Source organism: Elgaria multicarinata, chromosome 7, assembly GCF_023053635.1.
Source record: "Elgaria multicarinata webbii isolate HBS135686 ecotype San Diego chromosome 7, rElgMul1.1.pri, whole genome shotgun sequence".
NCBI classification, from domain to species: Eukaryota; Metazoa; Chordata; class Lepidosauria; order Squamata; family Anguidae; genus Elgaria; species Elgaria multicarinata.
In genome coordinates, this window is record NC_086177.1 from 38,601,479 (window position 1) to 38,622,988 (window position 21,510).

General features: G+C 45.9%; 1 protein-coding gene across 1 annotated transcript in view; it reads left to right on the plus strand.

The window, feature by feature from the left end:
- The window catches only part of CDKAL1 (CDK5 regulatory subunit associated protein 1 like 1), a 342,956-nt gene that overhangs the window by 199,536 nt on the left and 121,910 nt on the right, over nt 1-21,510 (plus strand). Inside the window, exon 9 of the mRNA XM_063130444.1 lies at nt 6,022-6,188. Coding sequence (XP_062986514.1) covers nt 6,022-6,188 — 167 coding nt within the window. The remainder of the gene's footprint in view (nt 1-6,021; nt 6,189-21,510) is intronic.

Sequence of the window (21,510 nt, forward strand, 5' to 3'; positions counted from 1 at the left end):
GTCTGCCTAAGAGCATGGATCAAAAAGGCCCTGAAAGAGAACATCTCTACTGCCCAGTGCTTACTCTTTCTAGCTTGTACTTACTGTAACCCTTGATCTTCGATCTGTATTGACCCATGTCCTGTGGAGATTCTAACATTGATTCTTGTTGTTGGACTAATCTCTGCCTCTGTGTGTGTGTGTGTGTGTGTGTGTGTGTGTGTGTGTGCACGTGCACGTGTGTATGTGTGTATTCTAGTTTGTAACTTAGTCTTGAACCTTGTCTTGAATTGCCTGGAATGCTATCTTGCCTGAATTTATCATGACCCTTGACCTTGCTTTATATTCTGAACCATAGAGATCCTGACTTGGAAAACTATGATATACCACATTTTTTCGATTGTAAGACGCCATCGATTGTAAGACACACACCAATTTCAGTACCACCAACAGAAAAAAAAACCCTAAGACACACCCACGATTCTAAGACACCCCCCATTTTTAGAGATGTTTATATGGGGGGAAAAGTGCGTCTTAGAATCGAAGAAATAGGGTAGTTATATGATTTCTAAAGCATGTAACCATTAAGATTTTACTGTGAGATTGGCTACAATAAATAATCCCACTGATTTAGTGGCCTGTGTCAGAATGCCAGAGTATGTGCCAGAAGAATGGGCCCAGGACAATGCCAGATAGTACTTGGCTCTAATAAGTACAGAAATTCTGTTGTCTGGGGAGACAAGAAGATGGATGTAGATGGCTGGATAAAGATGTAGGTGATCAACTCTTAAGATTTCAGTCTGCAGAAACATAGAAATTACACAGTTCAAATAATTTAAGCTGGTTGACTATAATGTCCGTAAGCTTTTACCACCTACTCTGATGGAAGTGATGATGGTAGGTATTACCTCTCTTAGAAATGTTCTGTGATGAAATAATTTTGAGAAGTAATAGGAAAAGCGTGCAAATGCAGATTGAATTTCAAATTATTGATGCTAAATATTGACACGGAAGACCCACCTAATGTCTACGGACTCTCTGTTGAGTCTATTCATACCTGCTGAAATCTGTGTGGCCTGTTGGTGGAAATTCCCTTAAAAATCCCTGAACAAACTATTTATTTATTTCATTTATATCCCACCATTTTTTCTCCAAAGAACCCAAGGTGGCATACATAATCCTCCTCTCCATTTTATCCTCACAACAACAACCCTGTGAGGTAGGTTGGTCTGAGAGTCTGTGACTGGCCCAAAATTCACCCAGTGGGTTTCCATGGCCAAATGGGGACTAGAACTCGGATCTCCAGTGAGTGGCTGGTCTAGGAAATAATGATTATACCCCAAATGAACCACTAGATAAGGGAGGCAAAAGTTCAATTGGAGACGTCATTTTTCTAGCTTGCATAATTTTCTTGCTTACATGGATAGGACAATGGAGTATGATTTTACTCTTACTTGGATGGGTGGCTCCAGAAGATAGTGCTTGGGGATATTGCTCGGACGCAGGGATTCTCCAGCATGGGGTTGCGCAGGGGTCATTTTTGTCCTCCATGCTATTTAACATCTACATGAAACCACTGAGTAGAATCAACTGGAGTTTTGGAGTTCATTGCCTGAAACCCCTTTCTTGGAAAACAAAAACCATGCAATGTATCATGTATATGTTCATAATGTTGAGGACCAATCCTTGTAATATTCTTTCTGTGGGGCTGGCCTTGAAACAGTTTTGAAGGTTTAACTGATGCAAAATATTGCAGTCTACCATTGGGTGGGAGTGGGGTGTAATATTTGACCTGTGTTGCAGAAAGTGACCCTCTGTTGGCTTCCAGGCTTGCTTTCAAGTGCTGGTGTTATCCTTATATATGTAGCCCTTCCTGTTGGAATCTGGACCATAGAGATAATGCAGTAGCTGAGCCCTCTGTAACTTTTATAGAAAAAGACAAAGTTTCTAAATTTCAGTTCAGAAATTGCATCAAAAATGGTTTGATTTTGGTGCAGGTGCCTTTGGGGACAGAAGGAGAGCCATAAGTGAAGTTTGTCGATTCATACATCACACTAGAGCACACTTAGCTCACACTATGGTTTTCAAACCTGCTTTGAGCCAGGCTTTGTGATTTTGAATTGTCAGCTAATAGCAGACCATGGTTTGCCAATTCAGAAATTGCACTAAACCATAATTAAGCTTCCCTAGCATTGTTTGGCCTGATATCTGAATTGATGTTTTTGATGTAAAGAGAGAAAGGATAAGAAGAAGGTTCTTCTGAAGTTTGCATTTGTGCCTGCATGAATAATAGACATTCCCTATTATTTCAAATCCTGATGGTAAAGCAGTAAAGACTGTTATTCCTGTTGTTGCTAATTTACCGTTACAGCTGCTTCCTCTTTATGCGATTTAATTTTCAACCTGCCAGGAGGCTAATGATCCCCACCTATCCAGATTTCAGAGAAGGTTGTTGTTTTCCATGTGTGAATATTGTTTTCATTCCTATTCATAGTGACTATTTCTTTACACTCATCTGGCACCAGCAGGGCAGCATTCCAAAAACCCTCTTCACAGGTCAAAAATGTGGAACCATTTGGCTGGAAAAATTATAAATTAAGATTACTCTTCTTTTTTAAAGACTGCATATTGTTTTGATGAATGCTTGCAAATGGAAAATAGTGATTAATGTCCTGGTTATATGATTTGCTTTAAGAACAATTTTGCACCCAGTTTGTTTAAGTGGTGTTTGATTTGTATCCCCCCCCCCTCGTATAATGTATCTGGAAATATCATTGATTAACATGAAGAGAGGATTTTTAAAAGAAATACATGGACAGGTTCAGACAATCTTTTCTGCCTTAATAAACCATAGTTTATGGAGTTGGCAACAAACATCAGGCTTGTACGTTCATCCCTCCTCTCCATCTCTCATGCACCAGGTTTGGTAGTTCATTCTTGACTTGCATTGTATCACAGCTCCCCATCTGGGGAAGTCCAGTTTAATGTTGATTAAATTATCAGGATAATAAGTCAGAATCTGATTGAGTTCAGTCATAATGGGGAACTCTGGTTTAATGCAAGCCAGGGATAAATTATACGATCATAGAATTGGAAAGGATCTTTGGAGGTCATCTAGTCCAACCCCTTCTTCAATGCAGGATCTGTAATGCAGGATGCTCTGCAGCATTCCTAACAGATGGCTGTTCAGCCTTTGTTTAAATGCTTTTGATAAAGGAGAGCCCACCACCTCCCAAGGCCATCTGTTCCATTGTTGAACAACTCTTATCATTCGAACGTTTCTCCTAACATTTAGCCAAAATCTGCTTCCTGCAATTTCTACTCATTACTTATAGTCCTGCACTTTTGAGAAACAGTAAACAACTCTACTCTATCTTCTGCATGACAGCAGATATTTGAAGACTGCTATCATATTGCCTCTTAATTTTCTCCAGGTTAAACATATCCAGCCATTTCTTATAGGACTTGGTTTCCAGACCCCTCACCATCCTGCTCACTCTTTTCTGCGGTTTATCAAAGTCCTTAAAATGTGGCACCCAGAACTGTAGATAGTACTCTCACCCATTTACCAAGACTCCCCAAAGATTACAAACAGCAGCTCTGAAATAGCATCCTCAAGCTCCTCCAGCACTCTGGGATATAATTTTTCTGGATCTGGAGACTTGAAAATATTTCAGGTAGCTAGATGTTCTCTAACTATATCCCATCAAGCAAGTCCCTCCTTATATTGTTTGTTTGTCATTTATTTATTTATTTTTATTCTTGCATTTATATCCCGCCTTTTTCCTCCAATGAATCCAAGGCGGCATACATAATCCTTCTCCTCTCCATTTTATCCTCACAACAACAACCCTGTGAGGTAGGTTGGACTGAAAGTCTGTGACTGGCCCAAAGTCAGCCAGTAGGTTTCCATGGCTGAGTGGGGACTAGAACCTGGATCTCCCGACTCCCATTCCAACACTATAGCCACTACACCACTCTTGTCATGCCCTCCATGGAGAAATCCTCTTCAGAGATCAAGCTGGAGCCTTCAAACCCCTTCAGGGTACCCTGGGGCTGACCAAGGAGGTCCTCAAGAGATAGGGCTTTTCAGAACTTTCTCCTTGTGGAAAGCTCTGCTCCTGATTCAGTGGGCATGCTGAGCCATCACCCAGCCCCCAAGAACACCAGCATCTGAAAGTACAGACTCCTCAAAGTAAAGGCCTCCTCGTGAACAGGGCCCTCATCACGAGTAGGACTTTTGCCAGAGGGCCTGTGATGAACTGAAGCTGAGCCCTGGGTGGGACCCTGGGGGCTTAAGCTATAGAAGCCTTCAGTTCTTAGTCTAGACACTACTACAACAAACACCTTACTTCTAATGCCTTGAACCCTTGTTTCTCTGACCTTGCTCTGTGACTGCCCCTCCATGCTACTGACTTTTGAATCCCTGATTGACTCTGTGCCTTGGTCTGCATTTGTATCTATCTGTGTTTGGACTTTGGCTGCACCTCAAATCTCTCTCTTGGAACTGTCCCTCTTGCCCAGTAATACGGTGTTTGTGACCTTTGACTGTTTCCTGACTGCTCCTGCCTTGAACTGCCTCTCTGCTTGATTTTTTTTACCTGTTTATTGACTTGCCATTGGATTTGCCCCTCAGTTACTTTAACACTGAGACTGACCCAGCCACAGCAGGACATTACTTTTCTCAGATTAAATGCAATTCTCCTTGATGGAGAAGACCAAGCCAAAATAGGAGTTGATTCGCACCATCTTCTCTTGGTCACCTGTTAATGCTTAAGAACACAAGAAGAGCTGGGCTGGATGAGGCCAAAGACCTATCTACTCCAACGTTCTGTTCCCACATTGGCCAGCCAGATGCTTACAGGAAGCCCACTAGCAGGATATGAGTGCAGTGTCATCCTCCCATTTGGGTTCCCAAGGAACTGGTTTTTAGAGGTATGCTGCCTCTGGTACTGGCAGTAATCTACTGACTGTTGAGACTAATAGCCTTTAATAGACTTACCCTCCCATCTTTGCTCAGCAGTGGACCTACCCCCTTCTTCTTCATCTTGCTCCAGACATACCCAAAGAAGACCCCTTTTTGTTTTTAGCATCCTTTGCAAGACTCTCTTCATTCTAGGTTTTAGCCTTCCTTTCAAGTTCAAGCGACTCTGTTGTTATGTTCCATCTCTTATTCGTGTCCTTTCTACATATCAGCTCATTTGGCCACACTGCACAGCTGCATGCACTTCTATTAGTTACAAATTACGACGAGTGGGTGGACCCCATAACAACCACTTCTTGGAAGGGAAGATGTTATTAACTTTGCATGTTCAAGAACTATATTCTTTTAAGCTGTAAATAAAGTACGGTATTACTACTTCCTGCACGCTCAGTGGTGCATGAGTATTAGCTGCTCGAGAAAGCATTTTCTTGAAGTGACTATTTCTCCATCCTGTCTTTTTTTTAAATTAATGTCTTTTTTAAGTTAATGAATTTTAATATAGCCTTGTAAATCCCACATAAGGGCTTCAGTTTGTAACAGTTGCTTCACTGTAAATGATAACCAGTATCGTAAGCAGTTGGCTTGTTTGAGCCTAAGTACTTGGCCTTTTACAGGCTGTTAACTAGACAATTAGTCAGCTAACTCTTAGCAGTTTGACCAGTGCTTTCTAGTACTTGCTTGAGCAGCATTGCTTATAGTGCTTAATAAGCCAGATAGTCTTGGGAGTGCAGACTTACTCCTGTCTGAGTTGCATTAAAAAGGCGTCTCATATTAGTCACTGGCTGTGAATGTTAATCACTCCAAAGCAATAATTTATAGCATTGTTGTAGCACTCTGGTCCTCATAAAATGAACTTGGTAACCCACTACTACCCAAGGGATCTTCCTCTCTTTCTTTGCTATTGAATACCCAGTCTGGCTGCATAATAGTTAGGCTTATGAAATAGTGCATTAAAAAAAGAGTGAGCAGCTGTATGATAAAATAACAAGCTCAAAAGCAGATTTGTTAATTATCTCTCTCTCTCTCTCTCTCTCTCTCCCTCCCTTCCCCATTGACAGAAGGGGTATGTGAGATATGGCTGACCAGCGAAGACACTGGAGCTTATGGAAGAGACATTGGCACAGACCTCCCTACTCTCCTGTGGAAGCTGGTTGAAATGATCCCTGAGGGAGCAATGCTGCGACTTGGCATGACAAATCCTCCCTATATTTTAGAGCATTTGGAGGTACATTCAAAAGGAGCATCATTGCAGAAACTAAAATGCTGGTTTTACATCCTGAGTTACAGCTATAAGTATCTGTAGTCAAAACTATGTGTATTTTGTGACTAAATTCACTTCATGAAATCTAAGGCAGGATGGCGTTAACAAGAAAAAATGCAAATGCACAGAAATGAAACTGCAAATCTGCACCTTTTAAATATGGTCTTTTATGGAAGCAGTAATTCATCAGCAAATTACTAGGGGATATAGGTACCACAATCCTCCTGTCTGTCTGTCTGTCTGTCTCTCTCTCTCAAACATACATACACGTGCGCGCGCACACACACACACACACACACACACACACACACACACATACCCCTCTTGCCCTGCAGAGGTAGCATTATTTCCTGAACAAGAAGCTCAAAGCTGTCATCCTCTCAAGGTTGTGCAGTATTCTAAACTTATTATGAACTCTTCTTTGGTGCTTTAAGACTTGTAGTAGCCAAGCCAGCAACATATTTTAAAAGATTTTGCTTTATTGTTATCTATGCTATTTTGAACTCCTTCCGAGAAATTTTACCAAAAGGTGCTTTTCAGAATTACCATAAAAAAATAATTCTCAGACTGTAGCAGCAGATTTCAGGTTTTAGTTCTTCAGCATTTATATTTTGTTCCCATTTTTCTAAACATACATAGTGAAGTTATTGGTTTGGTGTGGACCCCAGTAATGCTGTATAAACAGAAGGCCAAAAAATGGGGTGGGGGGAATGAGACAGACTCTAAAATGTCAGTTTGATTCTTGAAGGCAGTGTCAGCACTCCTTAGAGGAGTTCTATGTACATGCATGGGTGGGAAAATACTACTCCTAGCCAAAGAGACTAACTGCTTCTAAAGCTAAAGAATGGCTTGTCTCTTTTGCGGTGAGTGTTGATGCCCAAAAACTTCAGAGGTGTGGCTGCATACCTGGAAAATGCTCTGGTCTAAGGACTGAATAACTTTACATCATGGCTACAGCATATTTTTTTCAAGCAACTTACAGGTCTGATTAATGAATTTGTAACACTTCAAAATATTTCTGACAACTCTACCACAAAACTTCAATGTGTTACTTGTAGGTGATGTCACCCGCCAATTTTCTCCTGGTCTGGGGAGTTGCACTAGCAACCTGAGCTGGTGATCACAGATGCTTTCATCATTTGGCCTATAGGGCCAACTGGAATTAAAAGTCCCTCAGCAGTGTGCATTGTGGGCATGGAGCAGAGGGAGGGAAAGTAACTTGGGTGGTAACTATCCCTGAGATTTACTTTGTCCTTAACCCGTATTTTTAGTTCCTGCACCTTGTGGTGAGAGAGGCCAAAATAACTAACTAGTATCAGACTTTCTCCTGGTAAGCAAAGTTATAACTGATTTTTGTTCATAGGTGAACATCGCGGATTACTTTAGAAATCCTGTTTGTCTTTGAAACTATGGGTAGATATTCAAGTGTGAAGTTGGACAGTAGTATATTTTATGAAATCATATTGTGCCATTTCTGTATCAAAAAGGCTATTTTCACAGGGTTCTGTGTCACAAGGGCACATTCATTTGTTGACTGGGAAGCACACTCAATCCAAGTCTCAAGCAGGTGAACACCTCTTGCTGTGGGGGTGGGGCAGGGAGTTAACAGGTGAATTGCCCCTTTCCCCTGACTGCCAGTTGTTTGGTGGTTTCCTAAGTTTTGTGCGCTTCCCCCCCCACCCATTCCAAAAGGTTGAAATGCCTCCCCTAAGCCTTAGTTACTAGCAGCAAGAGCCTTAAGCGAAAACATCCTGGTGTTTTTGGCCCAACCTGTTTCACCTTCAGCCCCATTCACCACTGGAAAGTGGCACTTGAGAGCTGCTCTGAAATTGAATTTGGTCCTTAGGCTGAAAGAGCCTTGACACCTGTGGTTTATCTGAATGCAATACATCCTATCAAAGTCAATGGCTGCCCCAATGAAGGGAGCACAATATGACCTGGTTCATGTGTTGCTTTGTCCTCAGAGGGAAGAAATAGAAAATCCAGGGTGTGATTCCTCCCTGGAACATAACGTCTGAAAAACCCTTATTGCTTTGTCCTTTGCATTCTAGGGTAAATGTTGCAGTTTATATTCTGACATAATGCAGAGAGCTAATCATTTTGCAGATCCTTGCCAACTCCCCCACTTTGAATAGAAAAATCCCAAGTTTTCAAGGTTTCATTTACTCCCTCTAGCTTTGAAAAGGGGCCTATGTTCTTCTTCGTGGTCTCTATGCATCACACATATGGGCTTTGCGCCTGCGCAGAGACCAGACCGGAACCTTCTATAGCTGAGTGGAACGTTTTTGGCGGGAACCCCTCCCCCACGCTACTGCGCATGTCCATGGGGTTCCCGCCCTTCCCTCAGTTCTTCGTCGTCCGCCATCGTGCCTAGACCAAAAGACTGAACCTCTAGCGTTTCTCTGCTTAAATCTGTTTAAAAATATTTTCTACTTACCTTTTTCTTCAGCTTTCTTCAGCATTCTTCTTTTTCGCCCTTTTTCTCTTTTCATCTAAAAAAAAAAAAAAAAAAAAATTATTATTATATTCTTGTAGATAGTTTATCTTAGCGACTACGGTCACGACTGCCGCATGGCAGTAAAGGCCCCGTTCCGCAAGTGTGTCAAGTGCGGAGCCAAACTACCTCCTACAGACGGACACTCCCTCTGTGTCCTTTGTTTGGGCGAAGGCCATATTGTACAGGCGTGCCACCATTGCATGTCCTTTACGAAGCAGACCAGAAAGAACAGGGCAGACCGCCTTCGCTCGATACTTTGGGAGAAAGCCCTCAGAGCTACAGAAGCTCCAATGGATAAAACGGCAACTGATAAGTCCGTTTCTGACCGAAGCACAGGGACGAATGTGCAAGCCAGAGCAATTGATAGGGCACAGATACCCCTGACGCCTGGCCGGTCTTTGGCAAGTTCTGCAGCCAAAAAGATTGCTAAAAAGGCCAGAACGCCAAAATCTTCCATTGAAATGGAAAAGAAAAAGAAAAAGAAGAAATCTGCGGAGAAAACCTCTCATGGCTCTCCCAGACTATCTGAGCCCCCTCGAGGGCAAACAACTCCTCCTACCGCTGTTACGGTATCGAGGCATGTCTCGACCCCGAGACCTCAGTCGATACCGAGGAAGACGGTACCGACACACCCTCCTAGTCTATCAGAGGGTGAGTTACGAGACTCCGCATCAGCAGCTTCGGCTCGGGAGCCTACAAGACCTCAAACATCCCAGAATGTAATCCCTCTGCAGGTGTCGCCTAGACGAACACCGAGGCGTGATTGGGACAGAGTCTCCCGATATTCTGAGCCCCAAGACAGGCAGAGTTTCTATGATTGGGATCGATACCGGACCCAAAGATACTATGATACAGATCAAGCCTATCATTATCCGCAGGAGGAATGTTTTCCTCAACCTCCTCCTACCACTAGGGTCTGCCAATTGCCGCTACGGCCTCCATCAGCATATCAATCTCCATCTCGACGTCGAAGCCACCCTTCGACACCAGCTGCTGCAGCTGCCACGGTACCGACGGAGCGGGATCCTATGCAACTGGTTACCGTATCATCCCCAGAGGGTGACTACCCATCTGATTCGGACTCAATACACACTGTAGCAGCATCGGTACCGTCACCTAATGATGACGTACATGGAGAGGACCCCTCATCACCTTCGGATGATATGGTGAGGTTTTCGGACCATATGTTAAGGATGGCCCGTGCACTCGGCTTAGACCTGGAACAAGCGGTTGAACCGGAGGTCGATCCCATCTACGATGTCTTTCAAACAAAGACTAGTCTGTCAATTGCGATCCCTTTTCCACCGGCACTCAAACAGACAGCACAACTCGCATGGGAGACACCATCGGTAACACAACCAGCTTCAAAGAGATTAGAATCTCTTTATAGGATTCAAGAACGGGATGCTGGATTTTTAATTAAGCACCCAAAACCGAATTCCATCGTGGTTGAATCAGCCCAGGGTCAGTCTCAAAGAGCTCATGCCGCTCCCGTTGACAAGGAGGGTAGGAAGTTGGATTTGGCAGGCAGAAAGATCTACGTGGCATCCTCCCTCGGTATCAAAGCTTCAACGTACGAAGCAACAATGGCACGGTACCAGCTCTTCCTCTGGGAGAAAGTGGGGTCACTATGTGACTACCTCCCAGAGGATAAAAGAGACTTAGCGAGGGTCTTCCAAACGGAGGCTTCGGCGATTGCGAGGCAACAATTGTCAACTGCGAGGCATCAAGTCGATTGCCATTCAAAGAATATGATGGGGGCCATTTCTTTGAGGAGGCATGCCTGGCTACGATCAGCCAACCTCCCTACCGAGACAAAAGCCAGAATCGAAAGCATGCCCTTCGATGGCGAAGGGTTGTTTAATTCAAAAACTGACGAGACCTTGGATTCCATCTATAAGGCTCGTACGACTGCTAAAAAGATGGGTTTTTCTGCCCCTCCTGTACAATACAAACCTAGAAGATGGACAAGGCCTCCCCCACAACAACAATACCAGCAGCGGCCTCAATACCAGCAACCAAGGCAGCAGCAGCAACAACTTCAAAGGAAACGGCCTTATCAGAGTCGTTTCCAACAGGAAAAACGTCAGCCCGACTTCTCTAAGAAGCAGCGGGTTTGACTCTTCGGCCCCAGATCCACTCCCTTTTGCGAACCGCCTAGCACCCCATTACCATCAATGGGAGTCAATAACATCAGACTCCTGGGTGCTCACTATCATCAACTCGGGCTATGCCATCGAGCTCGATGCCCTTCTTCCTTTTTCCGGCGTGAAAGTAACGACTCCATCCCCTCCTCTGCTACTCGAGGTACAGACCTTGCTATCGAAAGGAGCCATCTCTCCCGTACCTACAGAGGAAATCAACCAAGGTTTTTTCTCCCGTTACTTCACGGTCCCGAAGAAAGATGGAGGTCTTCGACCGATCATGGACTTAAGACAACTGAACAAGTTCATCACCCCGAAGAAGTTCCGTATGACAACGGTTACTTCAATTTTGCAGCTTCTACAAAAAGGAGTTTGGTTCGCAGTGGTGGATCTGAAGGATGCGTACTTCCATATCTCCATCAGGAAGTCGCATCAAGCTTACCTGCGGTTTTCGATCGGTGCATCCCAGTACCAGTTCACCGTTCTTCCGTTCGGGTTGGCCACGGCACCGAGAGTCTTCACGAAGGTCATGGCGGTGGTATGCGCCCACCTAAGGCAGAAAGGCATTTATGTTTATCCATACCTGGACGATTGGCTCCTCGTAGCGGACAGCAGCGGGGCGCTTCAGTCAGACATATTAACCACCCTCAACCTGTTGGACTCGTTGGGGCTGTGGATCAACCACGAAAAGTCCATTTTGACTCCGCAGCAGAGATTGGACTTCATAGGAATAACCCTATCCTCTCGAGACGGGAGGGCATACTTACCTTCTACCAGGGCAAAAACCCTTCAACAGTTAGCCATCGATACCGAGAGCCGCCGAAAAGTTTCGGCATGGACAGTTCAGAGACTATTAGGTCTGATGGCAGCTACTACGGCAGTCATCAGATTTGCAAGACTCAGAATGAGGATATTGCAAGCTTGGTTTTTGAGGACTTTCGATCTCAGGCACAATGCTCGACGAACTTACCTTTCGATACCGAGGCAGGTGAGGGCATCTCTGAATTGGTGGTTCTCGATGTCGACTCTTCTCGAAGGCGTTCCATTCCAACAAGACGCACCTTCGGTAACGATCACGACGGATGCATCTTTAGAAGGATGGGGAGCCCATTGCAGCTCTTTAACCTCGCAGGGTCGTTGGCCTCGATCACAGAGGGAGCATCACATCAACCATCTCGAACTCCTGGCAGTAGAAAATGCAGTAAAAGCATTTGCACAGATGATCGAGGGCCGAAATGTCTTGATCGCAACGGACAATACTACCGTGGTGGCATACATCAACAGACAGGGTGGAACAAGATCACACCCCCTGAACCGTTCTGCACTCAGAATATGGAACTGGTGCATAAAGAGAAGGACTTACCTGACTGCGATCCATGTAGCCGGCAAGGAAAATGTCGTTGCGGACTCTCTCAGCAGGTCCTTCCATGTCGACCACGAGTGGGAGCTCGACGTCGAAGTGCGGGAAAGCCTTTTTCGGTACTGGGGCCGCCCTGCTGTCGATGTCTTCGCTACCGAGGACAACGCAGTCTGTACCAAGTTTTGCAGCAGGGCAGGAAAAGGAAAGCGCTCTCTAGGAGACGCTTTCACCAGGACTTGGAGAGGAAATCTCTTGTACATGTTTCCTCCCTTTCCACTTTTGACAAGAGTGATAGCCAAGATCCAGATGGACAACTCCGATTGCATCCTGATCACGCCGTGGTGGCCTCGACAGACGTGGTTCTCCCACGCTCTTCGGTTATCGAGAGGGGATTACATCAGGCTTCCGTCGATACCGAAGCTCCTGTCTCGACATCAGGGCAGGGTTCGACACTCAGATCTGTCGACCCTCAAGATGACTGCATGGAGGATAGCAACCACTCCTCCTCTGGAACCAGAGTTTTGACTGTGGACCACATTATATTGGCAGCACTAAAGCCTTCCACAAGAAAATCTTATGCAGCAAAGTGGCAGAGATTTCAGAATTTTGCATCGGAAAAGGACAAAATACCAGAATCTTGCCACTTATCCTTCATCCTCAATTATTTATTGACACTTTTCCAGCAGGGACTTAAGCTCGCATCCATCAGGGTTCACCTTGCTGCGATTACATCTTTTCATCGGGGTGTGGATGGTTTTACACCTTTTACCCATCCAACAACCAAGAAATTTCTGAAAGGTCTGAAGAACACGATACCGACTGTGAAGACTATCGTGCCGCCATGGAGCCTGTCAGTTGTGCTGCAAGCATTGACACGCAAGCCCTTCGAGCCCATGGCTTCGACAGACCTTAGGCTGCTTACTTTAAAGACTGTCTTTTTAGTAGCCATCACATCGGCAAGACGTGCAAGTGAGCTTAAAGCTCTTAGGATAGATGTCCCGTATACTATTTTTCATAAGGACAAGGTTGTGCTACGCACGGACCCAGCCTTCCTACCTAAGGTAGTGTCAACTTTTCATCTGTCCCAGCACATTACTTTGCCTGCTTTCTTTCCTAATCCATCTACACCTCTTGAGTCTTCCTTGCATACTCTCGATGTAAGAAGGGCTCTTGCTTTTTACAAGGACAGAACGGACAATTTTAGAAAGACAAAACAGTTGTTTATTTGTTATGGGGAGCCTTCTAAGGGACTCCCTGTCTCCTGCCAACGACTGTCACGTTGGATAGTGGAGGCAATTGAATTGGCCTACTCTATTTCTAAAATAGAGTTAGTGAAACCTGTGACAGCTCATTCCACCAGAGCTGTTTCAACTTCGGTGGCCTTCACCAGAGGTGTTCCACTGACTGAAGTCTGTAGAGCTGCAACGTGGTCCACTCCATCCACGTTTGTCAAGCACTACAGTTTGGACACCCGTGCGAGGCAGGACTGCTCGTTTGGGAGGACAGTGCTCTCCGAGATCTTCAGATGATGCACCAACCCACCTCCAAAGGTATGTCAGCTTGCTACTCGCCCATATGTGTGATGCATAGAGACCACGAAGAAGAAATGCAGGTTGCTTACCTGTAACTGTAGTTCTTCGAGTGGTCATCTATGCATTCACACAACCCACCCACCATCCCCACTTGGTGGTGTGAAACTTACAAATGACACAGTTATGTGTGGAATGTACTTTATTAAAATTACACTCAGGTTTATGGGGGCACAATGTCGGACTCCTGTAAACTGAGGGAAGGGCGGGAACCCCATGGACATGCGCAGTAGCGTGGGGGAGGGGTTCCCGCCAAAAACGTTCCACTCAGCTATAGAAGGTTCCGGTCTGGTCTCTGCGCAGGCGCAAAGCCCATATGTGTGAATGCATAGATGACCACTCGAAGAACTACAGTTACAGGTAAGCAACCTGCATTTTTCTGACCATGTCCACCTGCCTGGAAACATTGTAAGCAGTTTTATTGGAAATTAAAGTAATTGGGGAGCTGAGCTTGTTACGTCAAAGAAGAGCCTCTTCACTCTACATAACTTGCGCTTTTACTATGCTAATGTACACTTTCCATAGCATTTTGCTAATTAGTTTCCAAAGGCCTAAACTATTTGCAAAGAACATTGTGCAAAGCACTTTGTTTTTAATTGAACAAGCCCCTTTTAGACAGTAAGAAGTCCTACTGAGCCTGGGATGTTGGATCATAGCAGAATGCTTTTCGAGATCTTGGCTCCTTTTTAATAATTTAAGGTGAGCTTTGTTACATCTGAGCTGCCACATAGTTCAGGTCTTAAAAGGCAAAGCTTAGCTCAGGTTGCAGGAGACTATAGAAAACATGGTCTATTATTCATCTCTAATATTTCAGTTTTTTTTTTCCTTCTTAGCATAATTTAGCTTTATGGACTATGAGAATGCAAATATGGTTTCCTTGACTTTCCTTTCATTAGGATCAGTTAACCAGCACATGGCATTTTAGGGTCATGGACTCCTTGGTCCTTAGCACCAAAATATCTCTATCCCAGATTTTTGAAAGTTGATCAGAATGCTTTTCACAAAGGAAGCTTCTAGGTTTTAGTTTACAAATGTCTTTCATTGGTTTGTCTTTTAATGGTCTATGCTTATTCTTTCCTATGAATTTTTTCGTTCCATTCTTAAATATCTGATGGCTTCAGGCGCATGACAAAAGCGCATGTGGTTTCCTGTAAAAATTTGCTCATTAATAGATATTTGGGCAGCTTGTTAAATCAGACACTATATTTTCAGCAGTCTGATTTCGGGAATTTAGGAAGCTACTTATATTGAGTCAGACCATTGATCCATCTAGCCCAGTATTGTCAACGTTTACTGGCAGTGGCCCTACAGGGTGTCAGGCAGGAGGTTTTCCTCCCCTAGCTGGAGATGCCAGGGATCGAACACAGGACCTTCTGCATGCAAAGCAGGTGTTCTACCACTGAGCTACAGCCTCTGCCCTGAATCAAGAGTGCCAGACTCTGAAAAATAACTTTTACTGATGCCTCTTTTAGCTATTTGACATTTTTCTGGGATGATGTTTTGGGGGCGTTCTGGTTCACCAATGTTCTGATGTTGATCCCAGAAGCTACTTATAACAGTGATTCTTCTTTGTGGTCTCTACGCATCACACACATGGGCCCTTTGCCTGAGCAGAGCCTTGACATGATGGGCTATAGGATTTATTCATTCACAGCCTTGAGCCTGAGAGTTACTAACGCTTTCTTCTTAGCTTAAAAAAAAAAAAGAGTTTTCTTGTTATTAGTACTTGTGCAGATAGTTTTTTTCTGTGTATAGTTAGATAGCGCACAAACTGCGCGATCCCCGCGCCGCTTTAGGCGCGCATGGCCCTTAAGGCCCCATTTAGAAAATGTGTAAAGTGCGGGGCCAAACTCCCACTGCCTGATGGCCACTTCCTGTGCTTAATCTGCCTGGGAGAACAACGTATTCCTGAGTCCTGCCATCATTGTATGGCTTTTACCAGGCAGACTAGAAGACATCGTCTCCGTGCTGTCCTTTGGGAAAAAACCTTATTCGCAGTAGACGAGACTCCTTTTTCAACGGCCACGATGCAAACCGCGCCAAACCGCACCCCGATTCAGCAGGGACAAGCTCCGACAGAACGCCTTGATTCTCCCCCACCGGGCCCCTCCCTGTCCGTAGTAACGGCAAAAAAGATTTTGAAAAAGGCTCGTACGCCAAAGCATGGAGAATCTCTTAAAAAGAAAAGAAGACACACCGCGGAGGAATCAATCGTACTTGAACCCCTTAGGATCAGCGCGATGTTACCACCTCCTACACCTCCAGTATTGAATTCGCCAGCTCCTTCTCGCACCGAGCCTCCACCCCCAAGTGAGGCCTCGGTACTGGCGTCGACATCAAGACACACACTATCGATGTTGGAAGGCGAAATACGGGACCCTACTCTGCCGGCACACATGGAGCCGAGACAGATACCGACTGAGGGCACAGACTATAGATCCCCTCGATCTCGTCTGCAGACCCTATCCCCGAGACATGCCCCACGGTCTCATGGACGTCATTACTCAAGAGACAGATCACGCTCCCCACGATCAGTCCGCTCAGATTCGGACAGGGAGTCTACCTGGTCAGCCCCCAGGCCATATTACGGTTGGGGCGACTGGAACTATTTTAGACCACCGGATTACCACTACTATTATGACTGGCACGGTTACCCCCCTCAGTACCAGCAGGAGGGACATTTTATTCCACCACCACCAGTCCCGCGGTCGGCACCGAACCCGACATCGCTAACCGTTCCCGCCTCGGCAATTCCAACCACGAACCTAGCCGCGGCCACGGAACATCGTAGACCTGAATTACAGCTGCCCCCTGCCCATACATTGGGCACGGGCGATCGAGAGTCTTCCTACTCTCTAGAGGAGGATTACCAATCAGATACAGCTTCAATCTCGTCGGTAACCCCCTCCACTCCATCTCTTGAGGGAGCTGTTGCGACGGGTGAATCCACATCCCCACCAGAAGATAAGGGTCACTTCACCGAAAATGTTCAAAGAATGGCACAGTCTTTAGGCTTAGAGACACACCAGACTACAGAACATGTTAAAGACCCTGTCTTTGATGCAGTCCATTCAGAGATTCCAACCTCGGTAGCTATACCCTTTCTACCTACCCTTCTCCAAACGGCTAAGCTATCATGGAAAAATCCATCTTCTATGCCACCAACAGCCAGAAGACTAGAAAATATGTACAGAGTCCAGGAACCGGGCGCAGAATTTCTCTTCTCCCACCCTCCGCCTAACTCAGTAATCGTAGAGGCTTCTCAGGGCAGATCGCAAAAAGTCCACTCCTCCCCGGTAGATAAAGAGGGTCGGAGATTAGACTTACTAGGCAGACGTTTGTACTCTTCTACCGCTTTGGGACTTAGAGTTGCAAACTACCAGGTCGTAATGGCAAGATATCAACTCTTCCTTTGGGAGAAAATGGGATCCCTATCCGGCCACCTCCCAGAAGAGCAAAGAGAACTTGCCCAAGTGTTCCAGGCGGAGGCACAGAGAATGGCTAGACAACAAATAAATACTGCTCGTCACCAAACTGATTGCAATTCAAAGGCGATGGTGGGGGCAATTGCCTTGCGCCGCCACGCCTGGTTACGCTCTGCAGGGTTAACTCAAGAAGCTCGTAAAAGAATTGAGGACCTTCTGTTTGACGGAGAAGGCCTTTTTAACAGCAAAACTGATGAGACCATGGACGCTATTCAAAAAGCTAAAAACACAGCGCGAAAAATGGGAATTTCTCAACCACAAACCAATTTTAGGCAACGCAAATGGTACAGGAGCCCACCCTCTCAACAGTTCCGTCGTCCTACGGATTGCTCCGATAGACAACAACCCAACTTGCAACAGCGTCGATACACGCAGACTTTTCTGAGATACCAGACTCCAAGGAAAAGGGGGGAACCCAATAAAAAGCAGCGCCTTTGACTCCCATATGTTATACCGCAACTTAGACATCAGAGGACAATCCCCCCCCTTCTGTCCCCACACTACCTTACCTGGGAATCCATCACTACAGACAACTGGGTACTTTCCATTGTCAGTCAAGGTTACCGCATCGAATTCGAAGACCTCCCTCCTTTCTTGGGACTGAAAACCACAACTCCCTCACAAACTCTGTGCGAGGAAGTGCTAACCCTACTTCAAAAGGGCGCTATTCGCCCGGTTACTTCGCTGGAAGCACAGGGGGGGGTTTACTCCAGATATTTCACGGTCCCAAAAAAGGACGGAGGTCTCCGCCCGATACTGGACCTAAGAGGAGTAAACCTTTATGTCACGCCACGGAAGTTCAGGATGACAACCTTGACGTCAATTCTACCCCTTCTTCAACGAGGAGACTGGTTCGCAGCAATAGACCTCCGCGATGCTTACTTTCATGTCGCTATCCATTCCTCAAGTCAAAAATTCCTCCTTTTCACTATCGGCAACCAATGTTTCCAATTCTGCGTCCTCCCCTTCAGCTTAGCATCGGCCCCGAGGGTCTTCACGAAAGTGATGTCAGTTGTCTGCGCCCACCTGAGACTCCTAGGAATCCAGGTGCACCCTTATCTAGACGATTGGCTCTTGGTAGCCAAATCCGAACACCAGCTCCGCTCGGACATATCACAAACTTTACATCTCCTACAGCAGCTGGGACTCCGCGTGAATGCAGAAAAATCGGTACTATACCCTACCAGAACAATTCGATTCATAGGCGCGAAACTGGATTCGGTGACGGCCAAAGCCTTCCTGCCACGAAACCGAGCCAACACAATCACAACACTCGCATCTCAAGTCGCAACACACCCCACAGTGCGAGCCCTAACCATCCAGAGGCTTCTGGGGCTTATGGCATCCACCACAGCTGTAGTCCAATTAGCATGCCTCAGGATGAGATCGCTACAAAACTGGTTCATCCGTCACTTCCACCTCGACGCAGACCCAAGACACACCTGGTTACACCTCCCTCCATCGGTAACCAAATCACTCCTATGGTGGAAAACCGGCGGAAATCTCCTGGAAGGCGTACCGTTCAGCCCACCCCAACCGTCCAGAGTGATTACGACGGACGTGTCATTGACGGGCTGGGGAGCCCATTGCCAAGCAGCCCACAGCCGGACCCTAGTAACACAAGGCTTATGGACAGCCCAACAAACCAAGCTCCACATCAATTTCCTCGAGCTTCTGGCAGTGGCCAAAGCACTGAAAGCCTTCGAGACAGTTTTGTTAAACCGTTGTGTCCAAATGCTATCGGACAACATGACCACAGTGTATTATATAAACAAACGGGGGTACCCGATCCCTCAAACTCCTCAACCTGACTGTCACAGTCCTCAATTGGTGTGCCTTCCGAAACATCGACATCATAGCGATACATATCGCTAGCAAGGACAACGTTTTCGACGACGACCTCAGTCGCACATACGTCCCCTCTCACGAGTGGGAACTGAAGAACTCGATACTACAAGATCTGTTCAAGATGTGGGGCATTCCAGAAATAGACGTGTTTGCCACTCAGGACAATACGAAATGCCAATGTTTTTGCAGCTGAGCAGGACGGGGAACGAGGTCCCTCGGCGATGTGTTTGCTTTCATTTGGACAGGGCCAATGCTTTACCTGTTTCCTCCGTTCCCCCTACTAACGAAGGTTCTAGCAAAGATACTATCGGACAAAATGAACGGAATCATCATAACCCCCTGGTGGCCGAGACAACAGTGGGTTACGATACTCATGCAGCAATCACGGGGGGAGTACCGTCACCTTCCATCGGTACCAGACTTATTAACACGGGAACAGGGAGCAATCCAACACCCGGACCTCCACACGCTGAGACTGACGGCGTGGAGAGTGACCGGAACAGACATCTGACCATATCCTCACCCCTGCGAGCGATAATCAAGGCGGCTCGCAAACCGGCCACTCGAAAATCCTACGCTGCAAAGTGGAGACGTTTTGAATCTTTTGCCAAGGACCAACTTTTTGATCCGTATAAGCCTTCCGTCCCACAGATCCTTGAGTTCCTCCTATCATTGCACCTCAAAGGACTTAAGGCTACATCAATCAGAGTTTATTCAGCCGCTATCTCGGCAACCATTACGAAGCATAACTTTTGCTATAAGGACACTCAGTACTCTCTTTTTTCACATACGCTAATTAAAGGTTTTTTTAAGGGACTAAAAAACATTAATCCCCCTGTTCGCAATTTGTTGCCACAGTGGAGCTTGTCTCTTGTGTTACACGCTCTAACCAAGGCGCCTTTTGAGCCCTTAGCCACAGTTGACCTAAGGCTCCTCACGTTTAAAGTTGTATTTTTGGTGGCAATCACCTCTGCTTGCAGAGCAGGAGAACTGTGTGCCCTTTGGGTTGACCATCCCTATTTAGTTTTTCACAGGGACAAAGTTGTGTTGCATACCGATCCTACCTTCCTACCAAAGATAGTATCAGAGTTTCATGTTAATCAACCCATTACCCTTCCAGCTTTCTTTCCAACCCCTACTTCTGCAATTGAAAGGTCTCTCCATTCACTGGACGCCCGCAGGGCTTTGGCCTTTTACAAGGCTAGAACAGAACCCTTTAGACAAACTGAACGCCTCTTTGTATGCTATGGAGGACCTCAACGAGGACACCCTATCTCATCTCAGAGACTAGCATCCTGGGTGGTTCAAACTATTCGCCTAGCATATGAGGCATCTCATGTAAACCCACCAGGAAGGATAACGGCCCACTCAACTCGAGCGGTGGCCACGTCAGTTGCTTTTTCCAGAGGTCTCTACCTGACCTCTGCAAGGCGGCAACATGGTCAACACCGTCGACGTTCGTTCGTCATTACAGATTGGACGTCAGAGCCAGGCAAGACTGCTCGTTCGGCCGTCTTCCTCTCCGAAGTTCTACAGTAGAACACTGACCCTCCACCTGGTGAGTAAGCTTGTTATTCGCCTATGGGTGTGATGCACAGAAACCACGAAGAAGAAAGGCAGGTTGCTTACCTGTAACTGGAGTTCTTCAAGTGGTCATCTGTGCATTCACACAACCCACCCTCCATCCCCTCTCAGTGTTTTTCTCTACTGAACAATTTTCTCTATTGTTTTTCTCTACTGAATGGGCCACAATGTGGTCAATGAAATTTTTAAAACTGAAAGAGTAGGCGGGAACCCAGTAGACATGTGCAGTATAGCGTGGGGGAGGGTTCCCGCCTAAAATTATCATAAGCTTTGAAAGTTCCGAAGTCGAGCTCGCGCAGGCGCAGAGCCCATGGGTGTGAATGCACAGATGACCACTCGAAGAACTCCAGTTACAGGTAAGCAACCTGCCTTTACTAACTATCAGACCTTGATGGTGCATTTTCAGTTGTTTTATGGAACAAGATGTCATTGTTGTGTGACTACTTACCTGATGAACAAAGTGAACTTGTTTGGGTTTTCCAGGATGAAGCTCTAAAGTTTATACATCTCACCGCCAAGCAGACTGTGCATTGATGGCAATGGTGGGCTCTATTGCGCTACATAGGCATGCCTGTCTCAGTTCAGCGGGACTTACACCTGAGGCTAGGTCATGGAAAGAAGATCTTCCATTTGATGGTGAAGGTCTTTTTAACACCTCCATGGATGATGCCAAGGACACAATCCAAAAAGCCAGAAAAATGGTGAAGAAGATGGGCATCTCACAGTCTACACAATACCTTGTGTTCAAACCGTGTCATTGGAATCGTCTTCAATCTTCT